At 42.7% G+C, this 16,100-nt stretch overlaps 1 protein-coding gene across 4 annotated transcripts in view; it reads right to left on the minus strand.

Annotated features, from left to right (window-relative positions):
* Positions 1 to 16,100, minus strand: part of prmt7 (protein arginine methyltransferase 7) — a 39,002-nt gene that overhangs the window by 20,723 nt on the left and 2,179 nt on the right. For all 4 annotated transcript variants that reach the window (XM_041192070.1, XM_041192071.1, XM_041192069.1 and 1 more), the window contains exons 2-9: positions 15,258 to 15,294; positions 14,547 to 14,696; positions 12,094 to 12,202; positions 10,177 to 10,289; positions 9,679 to 9,926; positions 5,983 to 6,163; positions 4,886 to 5,013; positions 896 to 1,031 (exon numbers count right to left, since the gene is read on the minus strand). In XM_041192070.1, the coding sequence (XP_041048004.1) occupies positions 896 to 1,031; positions 4,886 to 5,013; positions 5,983 to 6,163; positions 9,679 to 9,926; positions 10,177 to 10,289; positions 12,094 to 12,202; positions 14,547 to 14,696; positions 15,258 to 15,294 (1,102 nt within the window). The remainder of the gene's footprint in view (positions 1 to 895; positions 1,032 to 4,885; positions 5,014 to 5,982; positions 6,164 to 9,678; positions 9,927 to 10,176; positions 10,290 to 12,093; positions 12,203 to 14,546; positions 14,697 to 15,257; positions 15,295 to 16,100) is intronic.

Below are 16,100 nucleotides of genomic sequence, written 5' to 3' on the forward strand. Positions count from 1 at the left end.
TTTTTCACTTTAGGATAGCCTTTATTTCAGTGTCTTTTAAAACAAAAGATAAAGTTTCCATTTTCTATTTTTATCCAATTATAAGAACTTTCTGTCAAAGACGAGGCATCAGTACAAAGGGAATGGCTCAATGCTCATCAACTCAAATCTTGGAAGATTTTAATTCCAGTTCATTCAGACACACAGTAAGGGATTCTTCTCAATTATAATGCCTTAAGATGGATCGGCAGTGCTTTAAATTCAGGCTGTCTGCAGGCTACTAGGATACATAGGCTTCTATAACACACCTAAATTTGGTCACAGGATATGATGGAACCTTAGCACCGTGTGCTATTCTCTTGGTTGGAAAAAATGGTTGAAATGCAGATTCATTCTGCAGTACAGACATCAGGCCTCATCTCATGACGCTTCAAGATTTCTCTGTCCAGTACTTTTCCATTAGGCAACAGCTGGAGCCTGCCTTTCCAGGACAACACTTCAGTTATCTGGCTTTAACCCTTTCACTATCGAAGTCTCAGTTACACCTTCCACTATAACCACCTTTCCTTCTGTTTGTTGGGTATTAAAATATCAAATTAATGTGTTATGAACTATTCCATTATTCATTCTTGATTTAGGGCTGCATGATGATTAACTGTCACATCTTCTACAATTTCTACCTTCTCAGTTGCTTTCTTTGCTTCTCTTTCTCTACCTTATATGTTTCACAGTTAACAGTTCTTTGACTCAATGTTTCTCTCGCATTTTTCCCTCACAGAACTCATTATTATACTTTGTCTTGGGGAAATCAGCCACAATCCTTTCTGCTTGCGTTAAGTCACCCTAACTTAGCAATTTTGTGTGTACTGATTCCAACATTAACCGCTTCTGTTGCGAAAAATTTCAAGGTACTCACTGTTTTCAGGGCCTTGATATAGGCCTCATTTCTTTGCTGGTCATTTAGTTCTCCAAAGCGCTGCCTGTTGCACATGAGATGGGCATGGCAGGAGCAGAGGGGGCGCTCTCTCAGCACATCAGTGTCACACTCATCACTATAGAGAGCAAAGTTAAAAAGCCAGATGAACAGTTACATTACTTCTCAGGTTTTCCTCTCTTGGTTTCCCCCAGTCATGGAACAGTTCCAGATGAAGGAAAATATAGGAGGTACACAAGAGAGAACCATAGAGTGAAAGTATTGCCCATACATTACATTTTATACACACAGTACAGACAGTATGCCTAGAGAGTACACTGTTCATGCACAATAGAGGTGTTACGGCTGGATAGCACATTGTGCACACATAGTGTACACAATACAGGTCAGTCAGAATGTCAATGTACTAGACTCCACTGTCCCATTAGTTTGGAAATTAGCAAATGGAACACCACTGTTCAAGAAAGGTGGGAGAGATATAGCAGGGAACTACAGGCCAGTTACCCTGACATCAGTCATCAGGAAAGTGCTGGAATCTATTAAGGAAATCTTAACAATGTACTCAGAAATTTTTTTTAAATTATTCATTCACGGGATGTGGGCTTCGCTGGCTGAACCAACATTTATTGTCCAGCCCTTGAGAAGATGGTGGTGAGCTACCTTCTTGAATCGCTGCAGTCCCTGTGGTGCAGGTTCACCCACAGCACTGTTAGAGAGGGAGTGCCAGGAATTTGACCCAGCAACAGTGAAGAGTCGGTGATATATTTCCAAGTCAGGGTGGTGAGTGACTTGGAGGTGAGCTTCCAGTTGGTGGTAATCCCATCTATCTGCGGCCCTTGTCCTTCTAAATGGTAGTAGTCGTGGGTCTAGAAGGTGCTGTCTAAGGAGCCTTGATGAATTCCTACAGTGCATCTTGCAGATGGTACACACTGCTGCTACTGTGCAGCGATGGTGGAGGAAGTGAATGTTTGTGGATGTGGTGACAATCAAGCTGGCCGCTTTGTCCTGTACGGTGTCAAGCTTCAAGTGTTGTGGGAGCTGCACTCGTCCAAGCAAGTGGGGAGGCAAGCCTTGTAGATGGGGGACTAGCTTTGGGGAGTTGGGAGGTGAGTTACTCGTTGCACATTTATTAGCCTCTGACCTGCTCTTGTAGCCACAGTATTTATATGGCTAGTCCTGTTGAGGTTCTGGTAAATGGTAACCCCCGAATGTTGATAGTGGGGGACTCAGTGATGGTAATTGAACATCAAGGGGCGAAGCTTGGATTCTCTCTTGTTGGAGATGGTCATTGGCTGGCACTTGTGTGGCGTGAATGTTACTTGCCAACAGTCAGCCCAAGCCTTGATATTGTCCAGATCTTGCTGCATTTGGACATGGACTGCTTCAGTGTCTGAGGAGTCGTGAATGGTGCTGAACATTGTGCAATCATCAGCAAACATCCCCACTTCTGACTTTATGATGAAAGGAAGGTCATTGATGAAGCAGCTGAAGATGGTTGGGCCAAGGACATTACCCTGAGGAATTCCTGCAGTTATGTCCCGGAGCAGAGATGACAGATTTCCAACAACGACAACCATCTTCCTTTATGCTAAGTATGACTCCAACCAGCAGAGAGTTTTCCCCTGATTCCCATCGACCAGTTTTGCTAGGACTCTTTGATGCTCAGTCAAATGCAGCCTTGATGTCAAGGGCAGTCACTCTCACCTTACTTCAGGAGTTCAGCTCTTTTGTCCATGTTTGAACCAAGGCTGTAATGAGGTCAGGAGCTGAATGGTCCTGGCAGAACCCAAACTGGGCATCAGTGGGCAGGTTATTGCTAAGCAAGTGTCGCTTGATAGCACTGTTGATAACCCCTTCCACTACTTCACTGGTGATTGAGAATAGACTGATGGGGCGGTAATTGGCAGGGTTGGATTTGTCCTGCTTTTTGTGTACGGGATATACCTGGGCAATTTTCCACATAGTCGAGTAGGTGCCAGTGTTTTAGCTGCACTGGAACAGCTTGGCTAGGGGCACGGCAAGTTCTGGTGCACAAGTTTTCAGTACCATTGCCGGAATATTGTCAGGGGCCATAGCCTTTGCAGTATCCAGTGCCTTCAGCCATTTCTTGATATCACGTGGAGTGAATCGGATTCGCTGAAGACTGGCATGTGATGCTAGGGGTCTCCGTAGGAGGCCGAGATGGATCATCCATTCAGCACTTCTGGCTGAAGATTGTAGCAAATGCTTCAGCATTATCTTCTGCACCGATGTGCTGGGCTCCTCCATCATTGAGGATGGGGATATTTTTGCAGCCTCCTCCTCCAATGAGTTGTTTAATTGCCCACCACCATTCACAAGTGGTTGTGGCAGGACTGCAGAGCTTAGATCTAATCCGTTGGTTGTGGTATCGTTTAGCTCTGTCTATCACTTGCTGCTTAGGACTACTTGCATGCCAGAGAGCATATGTTGTAGCTTCACCAGGTTGACACCTCATTTTTAGGTATGCCTGGTGCTAGTTACATTAAATCATAGTTACAGTAAATCATAGTATGATCAGGGAAAATCAATATGGTTTTACAAATGGGAAATTGTATTTGACAAATTTAGCTTTTTTGAAGATGTAAATAGTAGGGGAGAAAAGGGGAAACAGTAGATGCAGTATACCTGGATTTCCAAAAAGCATTCAATAGGGTGTCACACAGAATGTTAATATTCAAGATAAGGGTTCAAGGAATTTGGGGGTAATATATTAGCATGGCTACAGGACTGGTTAAGGGACAGGAAGCAAAAAGTAGGCAAAAAAAATGGTGCATTTTCAAGTGGGCAGGCTGTGACTAGTGGAGTGCTGCAAGTATCAATGCTGGGGCCTCAGCTATTTACAATCTATATTAATGATTTAGACCTAATGTATCAAAGTTTGTTGATGATACAAAGCTAGGTGGAACTTTAAGCTGTGAGGATAGAAAGAGGCTGCAAAGAGATACAGACAGGCTAAGTGAATGGGCAACAAGATGAAGATGGAGTATAATGTGGGAAAGTGTAAGGTAGTAAGAATAGAAAAACTGGATTTTTTTTTAAAGGGCATGAAACTTCTAAATGTTGATGTTCAGAGAGACTTGTACAAAGAACACAAAGTTAGCATGCAGGTACAGCAAGCAACTAGAAGGGCAAGTGGCATGTTGGCCTTTATTGCAAAGGGGTTGGATACAAGAATAAAGTTGTCTTGCTACAATTGTGCAAGGCTTTTGTGAGACTGCACCTGGAATACTGCATGCAATTTTGATCTCCATATTTAAAGGAGCAATATGCTTGCATTGGAGGCAGTTTGATCTCCATACTTTGAGGGATATACTTGCATTGGAGGCAGTACAGCAAAGGTTCAGTAGATTGGTCCTTGGGATGACAGGGTTGTCCTGTGATGACGCGCTGAGTAAATCGGGTCTATATTCTCTGGTATTTAGAAGAATGAGAGGTGATCTCATTGAAACATACAAGATTCTCAAGGGGCTTGACAGGATAGACAGAGAGCTCGTTTCTGTTGGCTGGGGAATCTGAAACATGGGGACACAGTCTCAGGGGACGATCATTTAGGACCGAGATGAGGAGAAATTTCTTTACTCAAATGGTTGAGAATCTTTGGAATTCTCTACCCCAGAGGGTTGTGGATGCTCCATCATTGAATATATTTAACGCCGAGATAGAGAGATATTTGGTCTTTCAGGGAATCGAGGGATATGAGGAGCCGGGGGAAAACGGAGTTAAAGTCCAAGATCAGTCATGATCATGGTGAATGGCGGAGCAGGTATGTGGCTCATGGGATCAGAGGTCGACCATATCTCTTATGTCGGTCTGCGTTTCTTGTGTAACTGCACCAAGTAGGCAAATGTATTTAAGGAAAACATTTTGGGACCATAATACCCAGCACATCTTGACTCTGCCCAACATTACCAAGAATTTCTGCACCTTTAGCAATTATTCTACATTCCATACCTGTTGTGTTCCAGTTTATACCACAGAGAGTAGTCATCATGCATTGCTGAAATATGTAGGCACTCCCCCTCATGAATAGGTAACTCCTTGGGTAAGAAGTACACACACTGCATCCAGTGATCCCGCCACTGCAAACACAAAAAATAGCAGTTTCAAACTAGCCTTGAACTCAGAGCCCAGTCAAATAGAAAAAACACAAAAAAACTCAATTACAAAGTAAAGTGACAGCTCAGCATTTTTAGCTGGACATGGAAAAGTTAAATAATGTAGGAAAGTAAAAGGTGGCAAAGGGCTCTCAATCAACAAGCACTGCTTAACTGAACTCTCCCTGGATGCTGCAAATTGAAAATGTGAAGATAACTGGGTCAATAATAAATGTTATGGATTCCCATCCAACCTGCAAAGTGAAACATATTTCAAAACAGCCCACTCTCATGTGTCATATTACAGTAGACTAGAATTCTGCCGTTTAGTTACACTTTCACTTAACACCTCCATTCTCCCTATTGTTATCAAAAAAGATCATCTCGGTTGTTTCTCATTTTTGCTCTCTCCTAACCCCTCTGTTCCAAAAACTCATGTGGAGAGATAGTTCCAGCAATGGCAACTGCCCTTCAGTGGCTCAGCTAAACACATGCTCAATTCATGTACAAGCCCACATAGCGAATTCTCTCAGGTTCCTTGCCTAAATGGACCATTGTAGCTGAGGATAATAACTCTCCAAGTCAGAAGGTTATGGGTTCAAACCCCACGCCAGGACCTTCAGTATGCAATCCATGCTGACACCACAGTGCATAACTGAGGAAGTGGTGCACTGTCAGAGGTGTCTTCTTTTATATGAGAATTTAAACGGAGACCTCATCTACCCTCTCAAGTCAATGTAAACCATCACACAGCATATTTGAAGAAGAGCTGATGTGTTTAAGTCCTAGTCTGTACTTTTGAATCTACATTCTTTGCAATTTCTCTCATTTCCTTCTCAGTGAGCACTCCCCCAGATTTACAGAAATCTCCTGAAGCCAAAGGAGGATTGTATCAGTCAACTTTCAGCTGTCAGCTACACATTTTATGGAACAGGAACCAGGAAACTGTCTTACCTGAATATTATCTGGAGTTGGATGGGCCCAGTATGGTGCCATGGTACATTTGATATTCCCTTCAGGGTCCATGTCTATGTCCCACCAGGACAATGCTACCTGAGCTAAGCCACTGGTAGTTGCTCGGGTCTGCACAGTGTGCCGGGCTGGCAAGCTGCTCACTGCTTTACTGAAATCCACCCTGCAGAAAGAACAAGGCACAACTAAAATCAAAGCTCCATTTATTTTCTCAGATGAGCAGAGGCAATGTAATGAAAGGGCTACACAACTCACCAGCTCCCCACTCTCACAATCTGTCCCCATTAACACACAAGCAGAGTTTTATTTTGGAGTTGTTTGTCTAATCTTGGAGTACTTTATGTCAATACCGAATATTTGAAATGGAAAGTACTCCATTCCCAAGCACCAACGGCTTCAACAATACAATTAGGCATTTCTACTGCACATTTGATGAGAATTTTGATTCCTCAACCCCTACCTGATGGCCCACATCCAAGGGTTCTAAAAGAGGTAAAACAAAAACAGAATTACCTGGAAAAACTCATCAGGTCTGGCAGCATCGGCGGAGAAGAAAAGAGTTGACATTTCGAGTCCTCATGACTCTTCGACAGAACTTGAGTGAATCCAAGAAAGGGGTGAAATATAAGCTGGTTTAAGGTGTGTGAAGCTGCAGAGATAGTGGATGCACTGGTGTAGTAATCAGAGATGTATTGTAATGTAAGGTCACATGATCTTTTTGTCCAGTAGCAGAGTAGTGTGGGCTACCTCTATGTGAGAAAGTCTTGAGTTGTATGCAATGTCAACAAGTACAAAAATTACTTACAACAGCCCCATTGTGCCCCTGGGAGCGGCCAGGAAGGCCATGGGTGTGAGTACACCTCGATTATATGGGACCCTTTATGGGAACAATATTTCTCCTTATCATAGACGCGCACTCAAAATATATAGGTATATATGAAGCAAGGTTACCCACTCGTCAGCGACAATAGACGAGCTCTGACAAAGCTTTGCTATAAAGGATTACCTGAAGTGCTAGTATCAGATAATGGAACGGTATTCACAAATGCTGAATCTAACTGATTTACAAGCCTCAGTGGTATTGTTCATGTGAAAAGCTCTCCATACTATCCTTCTTCAAATGGACTTGCCAAGAGTGGTATAAAGAAATTGTCTGGAGATTCGATAGCGACTAAATTAGAACGATTTCTATTCCACTATCGAACCACCCCTCATTCAACAACAGGTGCTGAACACACCTACTGAACTGGTAATGAAGCTGTTAATAAAGTTTCCGATCAAGACTGATTGGGTGGGTGGGTGGGGGGGGGGGTTGGTGGTAAAAAGGAGGCAGGAAAATCAGAAAACAGGACATGATTGTCACAGTCAGGACAGAACATTTAATGCAGGTTTAGAGAACGACCAGCATGGTTGTTCGGTGAAATAAGTGCTGTAACGGGACCTCTTTCCTACCATGTGAAAGTTAAAGATCGAATAATAAGATGACATGTGGATCACATATGAAGTGGAGAAACCAAATACGCAGAAGTGATTCCACCAATGCTCGAGGCTGAATCAACAGTACAAATGTATTTGAAGGGCCGACTGTACCTATAGAGTCGAAGCAACAAATTTACAGGTACCTGCTGTGGAACCTGATGCTTTGATGACTTCAGTAAGAGAGATTCCAAACTTCAGAAGCTGCAGAGCTGAGACATTCTATCTGCATAAGGAAACCTCCAGAGAGACTGACTTAGTAAATAATCGAACTGCGTAAATAACGTGATGTATTGAAAAATTGTAAAATGTTCTTTTCAGTAAAGGGGAGGGATGTAGTAATCTGAGATGTAATAAACCTTTAGGACGAGTATTGTAATGTAAGGTCACATGATCTTATTGTCCAATAACAGAGTAGCATTGGCTATCTCTATATGAGAGAGTCTTAGTCACTGAGTGTGAAGACAAGAGTTTTATGTTGTGCGCACACAAGTATAGTTATAGAGTTTAGTTTCTAAATAAACAGCTTGTGTTTAAGCTAACAACGACCTCCTGATGTTCTCTGTCATGTACCAATTCGGTCACCCTGAACAAAGCGTGCAGCTTGGATCCTTTAGTTCCAACAAACCAAGGGCACTGGATTCAACAACTGTTTAGAAATTTCCAAAACTTCCTAGATTCTTGAACTGTCCCAGCATATTGGAAGATAGCAAATGTAACAAGTACATCATTAAAGAAAGGAAGGAAAGAGAAAACAGGGAATCACAAGCCCGTAGCCTGATATCGGTCATCAGGAAGATGCTGGAATCTATTATTAAAGAAATCTAAACAACACATTTAGAAAATCATGGTTTGATCAGGTAAAGTCAACATGGATTTAAAGAAAGGGTAATAGTGTCTGACAAATGTATTAAAGTTTTTTTGAGGATGTAACTTGTAGGGTAGATAAAGGTAAACTACATGTAGTATACTTGATTTCCAAAAGGCATTCGATAAGATACAACACAAAAAGTTAATAATCAAGATAAGGGCTCAAGGAGTTGGAGGGGTGATAAATTAGCATGGACAGAGGATTGGTTAATGAACAGGAAGCAGAGAGTACGGATGAAAGGGGCATTTTCAAGTTGGCAGATTGTAATTAGTGGAATGCTCAAGGATCAGTGCCTCAGCTATTTATAATCATGTATTGACAGCTTAAAAGAAGAGACCAGGACCAATGTGTCTTAGTTTTCTACCGTTACAAAGTTCAGTAGGAATGCAAGCTGCAGGGACACAAAGGAGCTGCAAAAGGGTCATAGATAGGTTAACTGAATAGCCAACAAGTGGCAGAGGGATAATAATGTGATGTGAAGTTATCCACTTTGGGAGCAAGATCAGAACACCAGAATATTTTTTTTTAAAAAGGAATGAAACTTTTAAATGTTGATGATCAGAGAGCTGGGTAAATTCACACAAGGAAGAAAGAAAGTTAGCATGTAGGTACAGCAAGCAATTGGGAATACAAATGGCATGTTGGCCTAAATTGCAAGGGGACTGGAGTACAAGAATAAAGAAGTCTTATTAAAGCTGTACAGGGCTTTGGTGACACCACTCCTGGAATAATGTGCTAGTTTTGGTCTCCATATTTAAGGAAGGATATCATTGCATTGGATGCAGTATAGCAAACGTTCAATGGACTGGTTCTGGGGATGAGAGGACTATCCCATGAAGAGAGGGTGAGTAAATTGGGTCTATATTCTCTCAAGTTTAGAAGAATGACAGGGGATCTCATTGAAACATAAAAGATTCTGAAGGGGCTTGTCAGGGTCCACACTGCAAGATTGTTTCTACTGGTTGGGGATCTAGAACACAGGATTAGTCATTGATAAGGAAGCGATCATTTATGACTGAGATGAAAAGAAACTTCTTCATTCAGAGAATTTCGGTTTTGGAATTGTTTCCTGCAGAGGGTTGTGGATACTCCATCGTTGATATTCCAGACTGAGATCAATAGATTTGTGATCTCTCATGGAATCAAGGAACAAGAGGAGCCAGCTGGAAAGTGCAGTTGAAACAGGTGATCAGCCATGATCGCACTGAATAGCAGAACTGGCTGGAGGGGGCCAAACAATCTACTCCTACTCCTTTTTTTAAATATTCTTATATTATCTATCCACAAAGTAACGAAGTATTCATGTTCTCACTGGATACACTATACTGTACCTGAATATTTCTATGGCCTCTGTCAGGGTTGTAAAGTGGTTCCTGTTCACCTGGTTCAGTTGGATGTCATAGACACAGGGACAGCCGGCACACATCTGCATGTCCCTTGATGGCACAATGACCCTCTCACCCTTGCCTCCCTCCAGTTGGATGTGAATCGGCAGCACTTTATTCCAGGCCCACATGTGCTCTGACTCCACCAGCTGTGCGTAAACTGTGGCTCTGTGTGGAACTGCCTCACATTCTTCCTGTCAGCCGATGGTTGGGATCGATAGAAGGAAACAGATGGCTTAGACTGTACAGGATATCTTGCTTTATTAGAACTGATAATATAATTATTGTGATCTTTATCAGAAACCATATAATTAAGAACATATATTTACAATGCAGTTATAGATCAAATATATTAATGTATTTCCTTGAATAGATGGCCTGTAAGAAGCTCCAGAGTAAGAGTCACAACATGTCAAGTCTCCATAACCTCAAGCACTAACTCACCTGAACAAGGTATTTGTGAGCATGCTCGTAACTTGGGAGTGCGCCCTCTCCAATAAGTTCAGTGTCAAACAACTCTGTGACCAAGATATTAGCTCGACATGACATGTCACCGTCTAAAAGATGGAAATCACTGTGAGGAAGGTATATATCGCACAGTCTGCTAAGGATTCCATTAAACAGGATGATCTAACCTTGGAACTGAGTGTACAAAAAGTAAAACAATGTATGTTGTATAAGCACTCCATAGAGTCTTTACTGAAAGTGTACATTATTTTCCACTGGTATGTTGCATGATCAACATTTCTTTGGGCGCATTCTCTAAATCTTACTAACTACAAGAAAACAGGCTGGTTCTTGTAATAATCCAGCACAATGATTATTATTTCAGCAGTTCCAGAACTTTCAGGAACCCCTCTGTTCTTGCCAGTGCTAACTATGAGTCGATTGCTCCACTCTATCCAGAAGCCTCCCTGATGCTAACACAGGCGACTTCAGTCCACACTGGGCAGCTCAATATTCAGTGCAACTATTTATTAGCACCAGCTCACTGAATTGTAATGAATGGATTTAAACAGCTGGAGCTTCACAGATTTAAGTAGAACTAGCTCTGAGAAATTGGGACACCATCATTTACATCAGAAGCTCCACTTTAACATCAAACAACTTGGTTGGATTTTCAATCATGGTTCTGAAGACAACAGGCAAATAAAACTCAACAATAAACACTATATTCTCAGGTTTTTTGCCATTTAAAATCCCGGTGTATAAATTGTGCTTCCTGAGAATTTTCAACTTACTACTGGTCCAACAATCAGACATAGCCATCTGAATACTGGGGAGGGGGAAGTCATGTTCAACAAGCCATCTCTCATCAAACCCCCCAGCCACAATTATTTTCATTGTATATGACAGCTGATCTGTTGATAGAGGGTCATGGAAATTAAGTTCCACCAAATGTAATATACTGCTTAAAAGCAGCTGCATCAATTGCCACAATGCTGATCACATGACATCGCAACCCAACAACAAGGTACACCAGGCCTGACGGGGCTCATCAAGAACACCAAACTGTATGCCATCCACACCAAGCAGGTCACCATCATGCCCAAAGATATCAACTAGGCCCGGCAGATCCGGGGGAGCGGGCCTGAGCTAAAAGAACCCATTCCCCAAAAAATAAAACTAATCCAGGAATCCAAGCAACTCTTTCAATGGGGGGGCTAAACTCAACAGTCACCCCACTGCCTCATTGTTTCCCACCAATAGCCTAAGTGGTCTGGCAGGCTTAAAAGTAGGTAAATCTCCAGGAAATGTCTCTCAGGCTGTTAATTGAGACAAGGCAGGGGACAGCAGGGGCCCTGGCAATAATTTTCAATACCTCTCTGGCCACAGGAGAGGTGCCAGAGGATTGGAGGACAGCCAATGTGGTACCATTATTCAAGAAGGGAGGAAGGGGTAAACCAGGGAACTATAGGCCAGTCAGTCTATCCTCAGTGGTGGGGAAACAATTGGAAGCAATTCTGAGGGACAGAATTAACCTACACTTGGAGAGGCAGGGATTAATCAAGGACAGTCAGCATGGTTTTGTTAAGGGGAGGTCACGTCTGACCAATTTGATTGAATTTTTCGAAGAGGTGATCAGGTGTGTAGATGAGATCAATGCACTTGACATAGTCTACTTGGGCTTCAGCAAGGCTTTTGATAAGATCCCACATGGGAGACTGATAACGAAAGAGCCCATGGGATACAAGGCAATTTGGCAGACTGGATCCAGAATTGGCTGAGTGGCAGGAAGCAGACGGTGATGGTCGAGGGGTGTTCTTGTGACTGGATGGGCCGAAGGGCCTTTTTCTGAGCTGTAGGCCTCTATGACTCTATGACAGCCATCAAGCACCCTACCCACCCCAGGTCCCTTACCTGGTCCCACTGTCACCTCAGTTGAGTGTTTGTTGATGATTTTAATTTTGTTGCCAAATCCATTTTTATCCACAATCTTCCGAGCAACATCAGCCATTGGCTTAAAAACCTGTGGGGAATGACAAGATGGAGATTACATTACATTAGCCACATTGTCTCTTCCAAACTATTTTTTCCCATATTGTGTCTTTCTATGAATACCTGCACCAAACAGCAGATGAACAAGCAGCTTCCCTCCAGGGACAATGTCAGTTTATCAAGGAGATAAGAGGTCACATGAAGCATACAGCTTCAGTAAAGAATCTTAACCCACAGACAAATAACTAGTAACTTAAACGACAATTAGCACTACCACTGTGCTAAGCGATCCCACAATGGATCAGGTGAAAGCTCTGCAGTCCTGCCACGTCCAGTCATGAATGATGGTGGATAATTAAACAAGTAACGGGAGGTGGCAGCTCCACAAATAATGAAATCCTCAATGATGGGGGAGCCCCGTAACTCAGTGCTAAAACATTTTCAACCACCTTCAGGCAGAAGTGCCAAGTGGATGATTCATCTCAGCCTCTTCCTCAAGTCCCCAACATCACTGAAGCCAGTCTTCAGCCAATTCAATTCACTCACATATCAAGAAATGGCTGAAGTAACTAGATACTGCAAAGGCTTTGGGCCCTGACAACATCCCAGCTGTAGTACAAAATACTTGTGCTCTAGCCATGTCCCTTAGCCAAGATGCTCCAATGCAGCTACAGCTCTGGCATCTATCAATGGAAACTTGCCCAGGTATGTCCTATTCACAGAAAGCAGGACAAATCAAATCCAACCAAATACTACCCATCAATCTAAACTCAATCACAAGCAAAGTGATGGAAAGTGCCACTGACAGTACCAAGAGCATCATTTGCTGAGCATTAGCATGCGTGCCAAGGCCACTCAGCTCCTGATCTCGTTACAACCTCGGTCCAAACATGGACAAAAGGGCTGAACGCAAGAGACGTGGAGAGAGTGACTGCCCTTGACCTCAAGTCTGCATTTTTTCCTCAGAGCATCAAGGAGCCCAAGCAAAATTTATGTCAGTGAGAATTGGGGACGGGGGCGGGGGGGAGGAGAGAGGAACCTCCAGTTGTTGGACTTGCACCTAGCACAAAAGATGATGATCCTTGGTGTTGGAGGTCAATCATCTCAACCCAAGGACATCACTGCGTTAGTTCCTCAGGGTGGTGCCCCAGATCCAACCTTTTTCAGCTGCCTCATTTGTAACTTTCCTTCCAACATAAGGTCAGTAATGGATATTTGCTGGTGATTTCACATTGTTCAGTACCATTTGCGATTCCTTAGATATTGCAGAAGTTCATGCAGCAAGACAACATTCAGGCTTGGGTTGGTAAGTGGCAAGTAACATTCGTGCCGCCTCCAGCCAAGAGAGTATCTGACAAATCTCCTCTTGATGTTCAATGGCATTAACACAGCTGAAACCCCCACCATCAAAATCCTATCATTGACCAGAAACTTAACTGGACCAGCCACGTAAATACCATAGTTACAATTGCAGGTCAGAGACTGGGAATTCTGCGACAAGTAAGTCTTCTCCTGACTCCCCAAAGCCTTTCCATCATCTACAAGGTACAAATCAGGAATGTGATGGAATGCTCTCCATTCACCCTGAGGAGTGCAGCTCTAATAACACTCAAGAAGCTTTTTACCATCTAGGACAATGCAGTCCACCTGATCAGCACCCAATCCACCATCTTTAGCACTCACTTACCACTGCAAAGTGGCAGCACTCTGTACCAGATACACGATGCACTGCAGCAACTCACCAAGCCCTTCAACAGGGCACCCTCTAAACCACAACCTGTACCATCTAGAAAGACACATGGGAACACAACCATCTGCACGTTCTTCTCCAAACCACCCACTATCTTGACTTGGAACCATATCCCTGTTCCTTCAATGTCAGTGGATCAAAAACCTGGAACTCCCTTCTTAAAAGTAATGTGGATGTATCTGCATGATAAAGAATAGAGCGGTTCAAGACGACAGCTCAGCATCATCTGCTCAAGGGCAATTAGAGCTGGACAACAAATGCTGGCCTAGTCAGAGACATACAGATCGCATAAATTAATCTAAAAAAATTGTCAAGTGTTTGAGATAGAGGGAGAGTTCAGAGCCAATCCATCAAAGCGAAATATTCACCACATGCAACTAACAGACTACTTCCATGGTCAGTTAATTCTGGCAGTAGTTTTTTTTTGGATGGAGTAGCACTTTCTGTATTTTGTATTGCTGTTAAACAAAGTAATTAAACTGTTGTTGTAAGCTTGTTCATTTGGTCTTCAAAACCATAAGATTCAGAGGATCAACAAGTCTCAGGAAAAGATTTTACTGGAAGTGTATAAACTCAAACACAACAAAATGAAAAACTGAAGTGTAATGTATCCCTACAATCTCACCTCGATTGCATAACAATAATCAGCACCAGCTCTCACTGCCATCATGGCCAGCAGGCCTGTCCCAGTTCCAATGTCCAAGACAATTGCCCTCTGGCCTCGTTCTTTCACCCTGCAGACTGCAGCCCGGATTCCACTGTGATACTTTTCATTCTGCAAATACAATGTCATAGGGTTAAGCATCTGTTGCACCGAAGTTGTTCAGATGTATAACAATTCCCCACTCAGCTCAAATAATATAACACACCTTCTCTGTAACCCTTCAATCTTTTCCTATTTCAAGTTTTTCCTATTTTCACCTAATTCTGTCTGCCAGGTGCCCACAGGGTGGTGCAAGAAAAAGCCTTAATTTTTAGCTATGGAAATATTTTCAGAGAACTACAGTCTTCAGTACTGTTCATCTTCTGTAGTTCAGACAACCTTCATTACCTAAGCTGCAGGTAAACAGCATACACCCTGTTCAAAGTTTAAAATTAAAACTCAATTCCTGATCTGTGCTCTGTCTTTTGTTTGTAGTCAATGCAATACCGAGCTACTCTGATGAACTTTCATACCACGGATTAGGTAGCGAAAATGTTCTAAGGATCCTGCTGCTAATTACAGTCCAGTAACCCTGCTTGAATCCTGTACGGTCTAAAACAGTGTGATGTCCTCTAAATGAATACACATTTATAACCAATAAACACAGTACTTCATTTGGTGTCAAATGCTTACCCTGTCTTTGTCGTGTAGCATATCTGCATAAGATGACCTGATAGAAAAATAATGAAAAATGGGTCAGTTAAGTCTAAATGGTGTAATGTTCATCTGATAAAATGGTTTTCAGTCATTTACTAGCTGTAATCTAATTGAAGAGTTCAGGTGATTTGCAGCCAGGTTAATGGATGTCTGGGAATCCTTACAGGCTGTAATCTAAATGAATCAATCACATGGTTTATATTTAGAATACTATCCTACATGTCCAGCAATGGGGCAGAGACTCAGAGTAGTGTTCTCGGCCCAACCATCTTCAGCTGCTTCATCAATGACCTTCCTTCCATCATAAGATCAGAAGTGGGGATAGTCGCTGATGATTGCACAATGTTCAGCACCATTCGTGACTGCTCAGATACTGAAGCAGTCCATGTCCAAACACAGCAAGACCTAGACAATCCCCAGGCTTGGGCTGACAAGTGGCAAATAACATTCGTGCCACAAAAGTTCCAGGCAATGATCATTTCTAACAAGAGAGAATGTAACCATCACCCATTGATATTCAATGTCGTTACCATCACTTAATCCCCCATTATCAACATCCTGGATGTTAACATTAACCAGAAACTGAACTGGACTAGCCACCAGTTCTTGTAGGTCAGAGGCTAGGAATCCTGTGGCGAGTAACTCACCTCCTGACTCCCCAAAGCCTGTCCATCATCTACTAGGCACAGGTCAGAAATGTGATGGAATACTCCCCACTTACCTGCAGCTCCAACAACACTCAAGAAGCTTGACACCATCCAGAACAAAGCAGCATGCTTGATTGGGGCCCCATCCACATTCACTCCCTCCATCACTGAA

The sequence above is a fragment of the Carcharodon carcharias genome, chromosome 7 (genome assembly GCF_017639515.1).
Source record: "Carcharodon carcharias isolate sCarCar2 chromosome 7, sCarCar2.pri, whole genome shotgun sequence".
NCBI lineage: Eukaryota > Metazoa > Chordata > Chondrichthyes > Lamniformes > Lamnidae > Carcharodon > Carcharodon carcharias.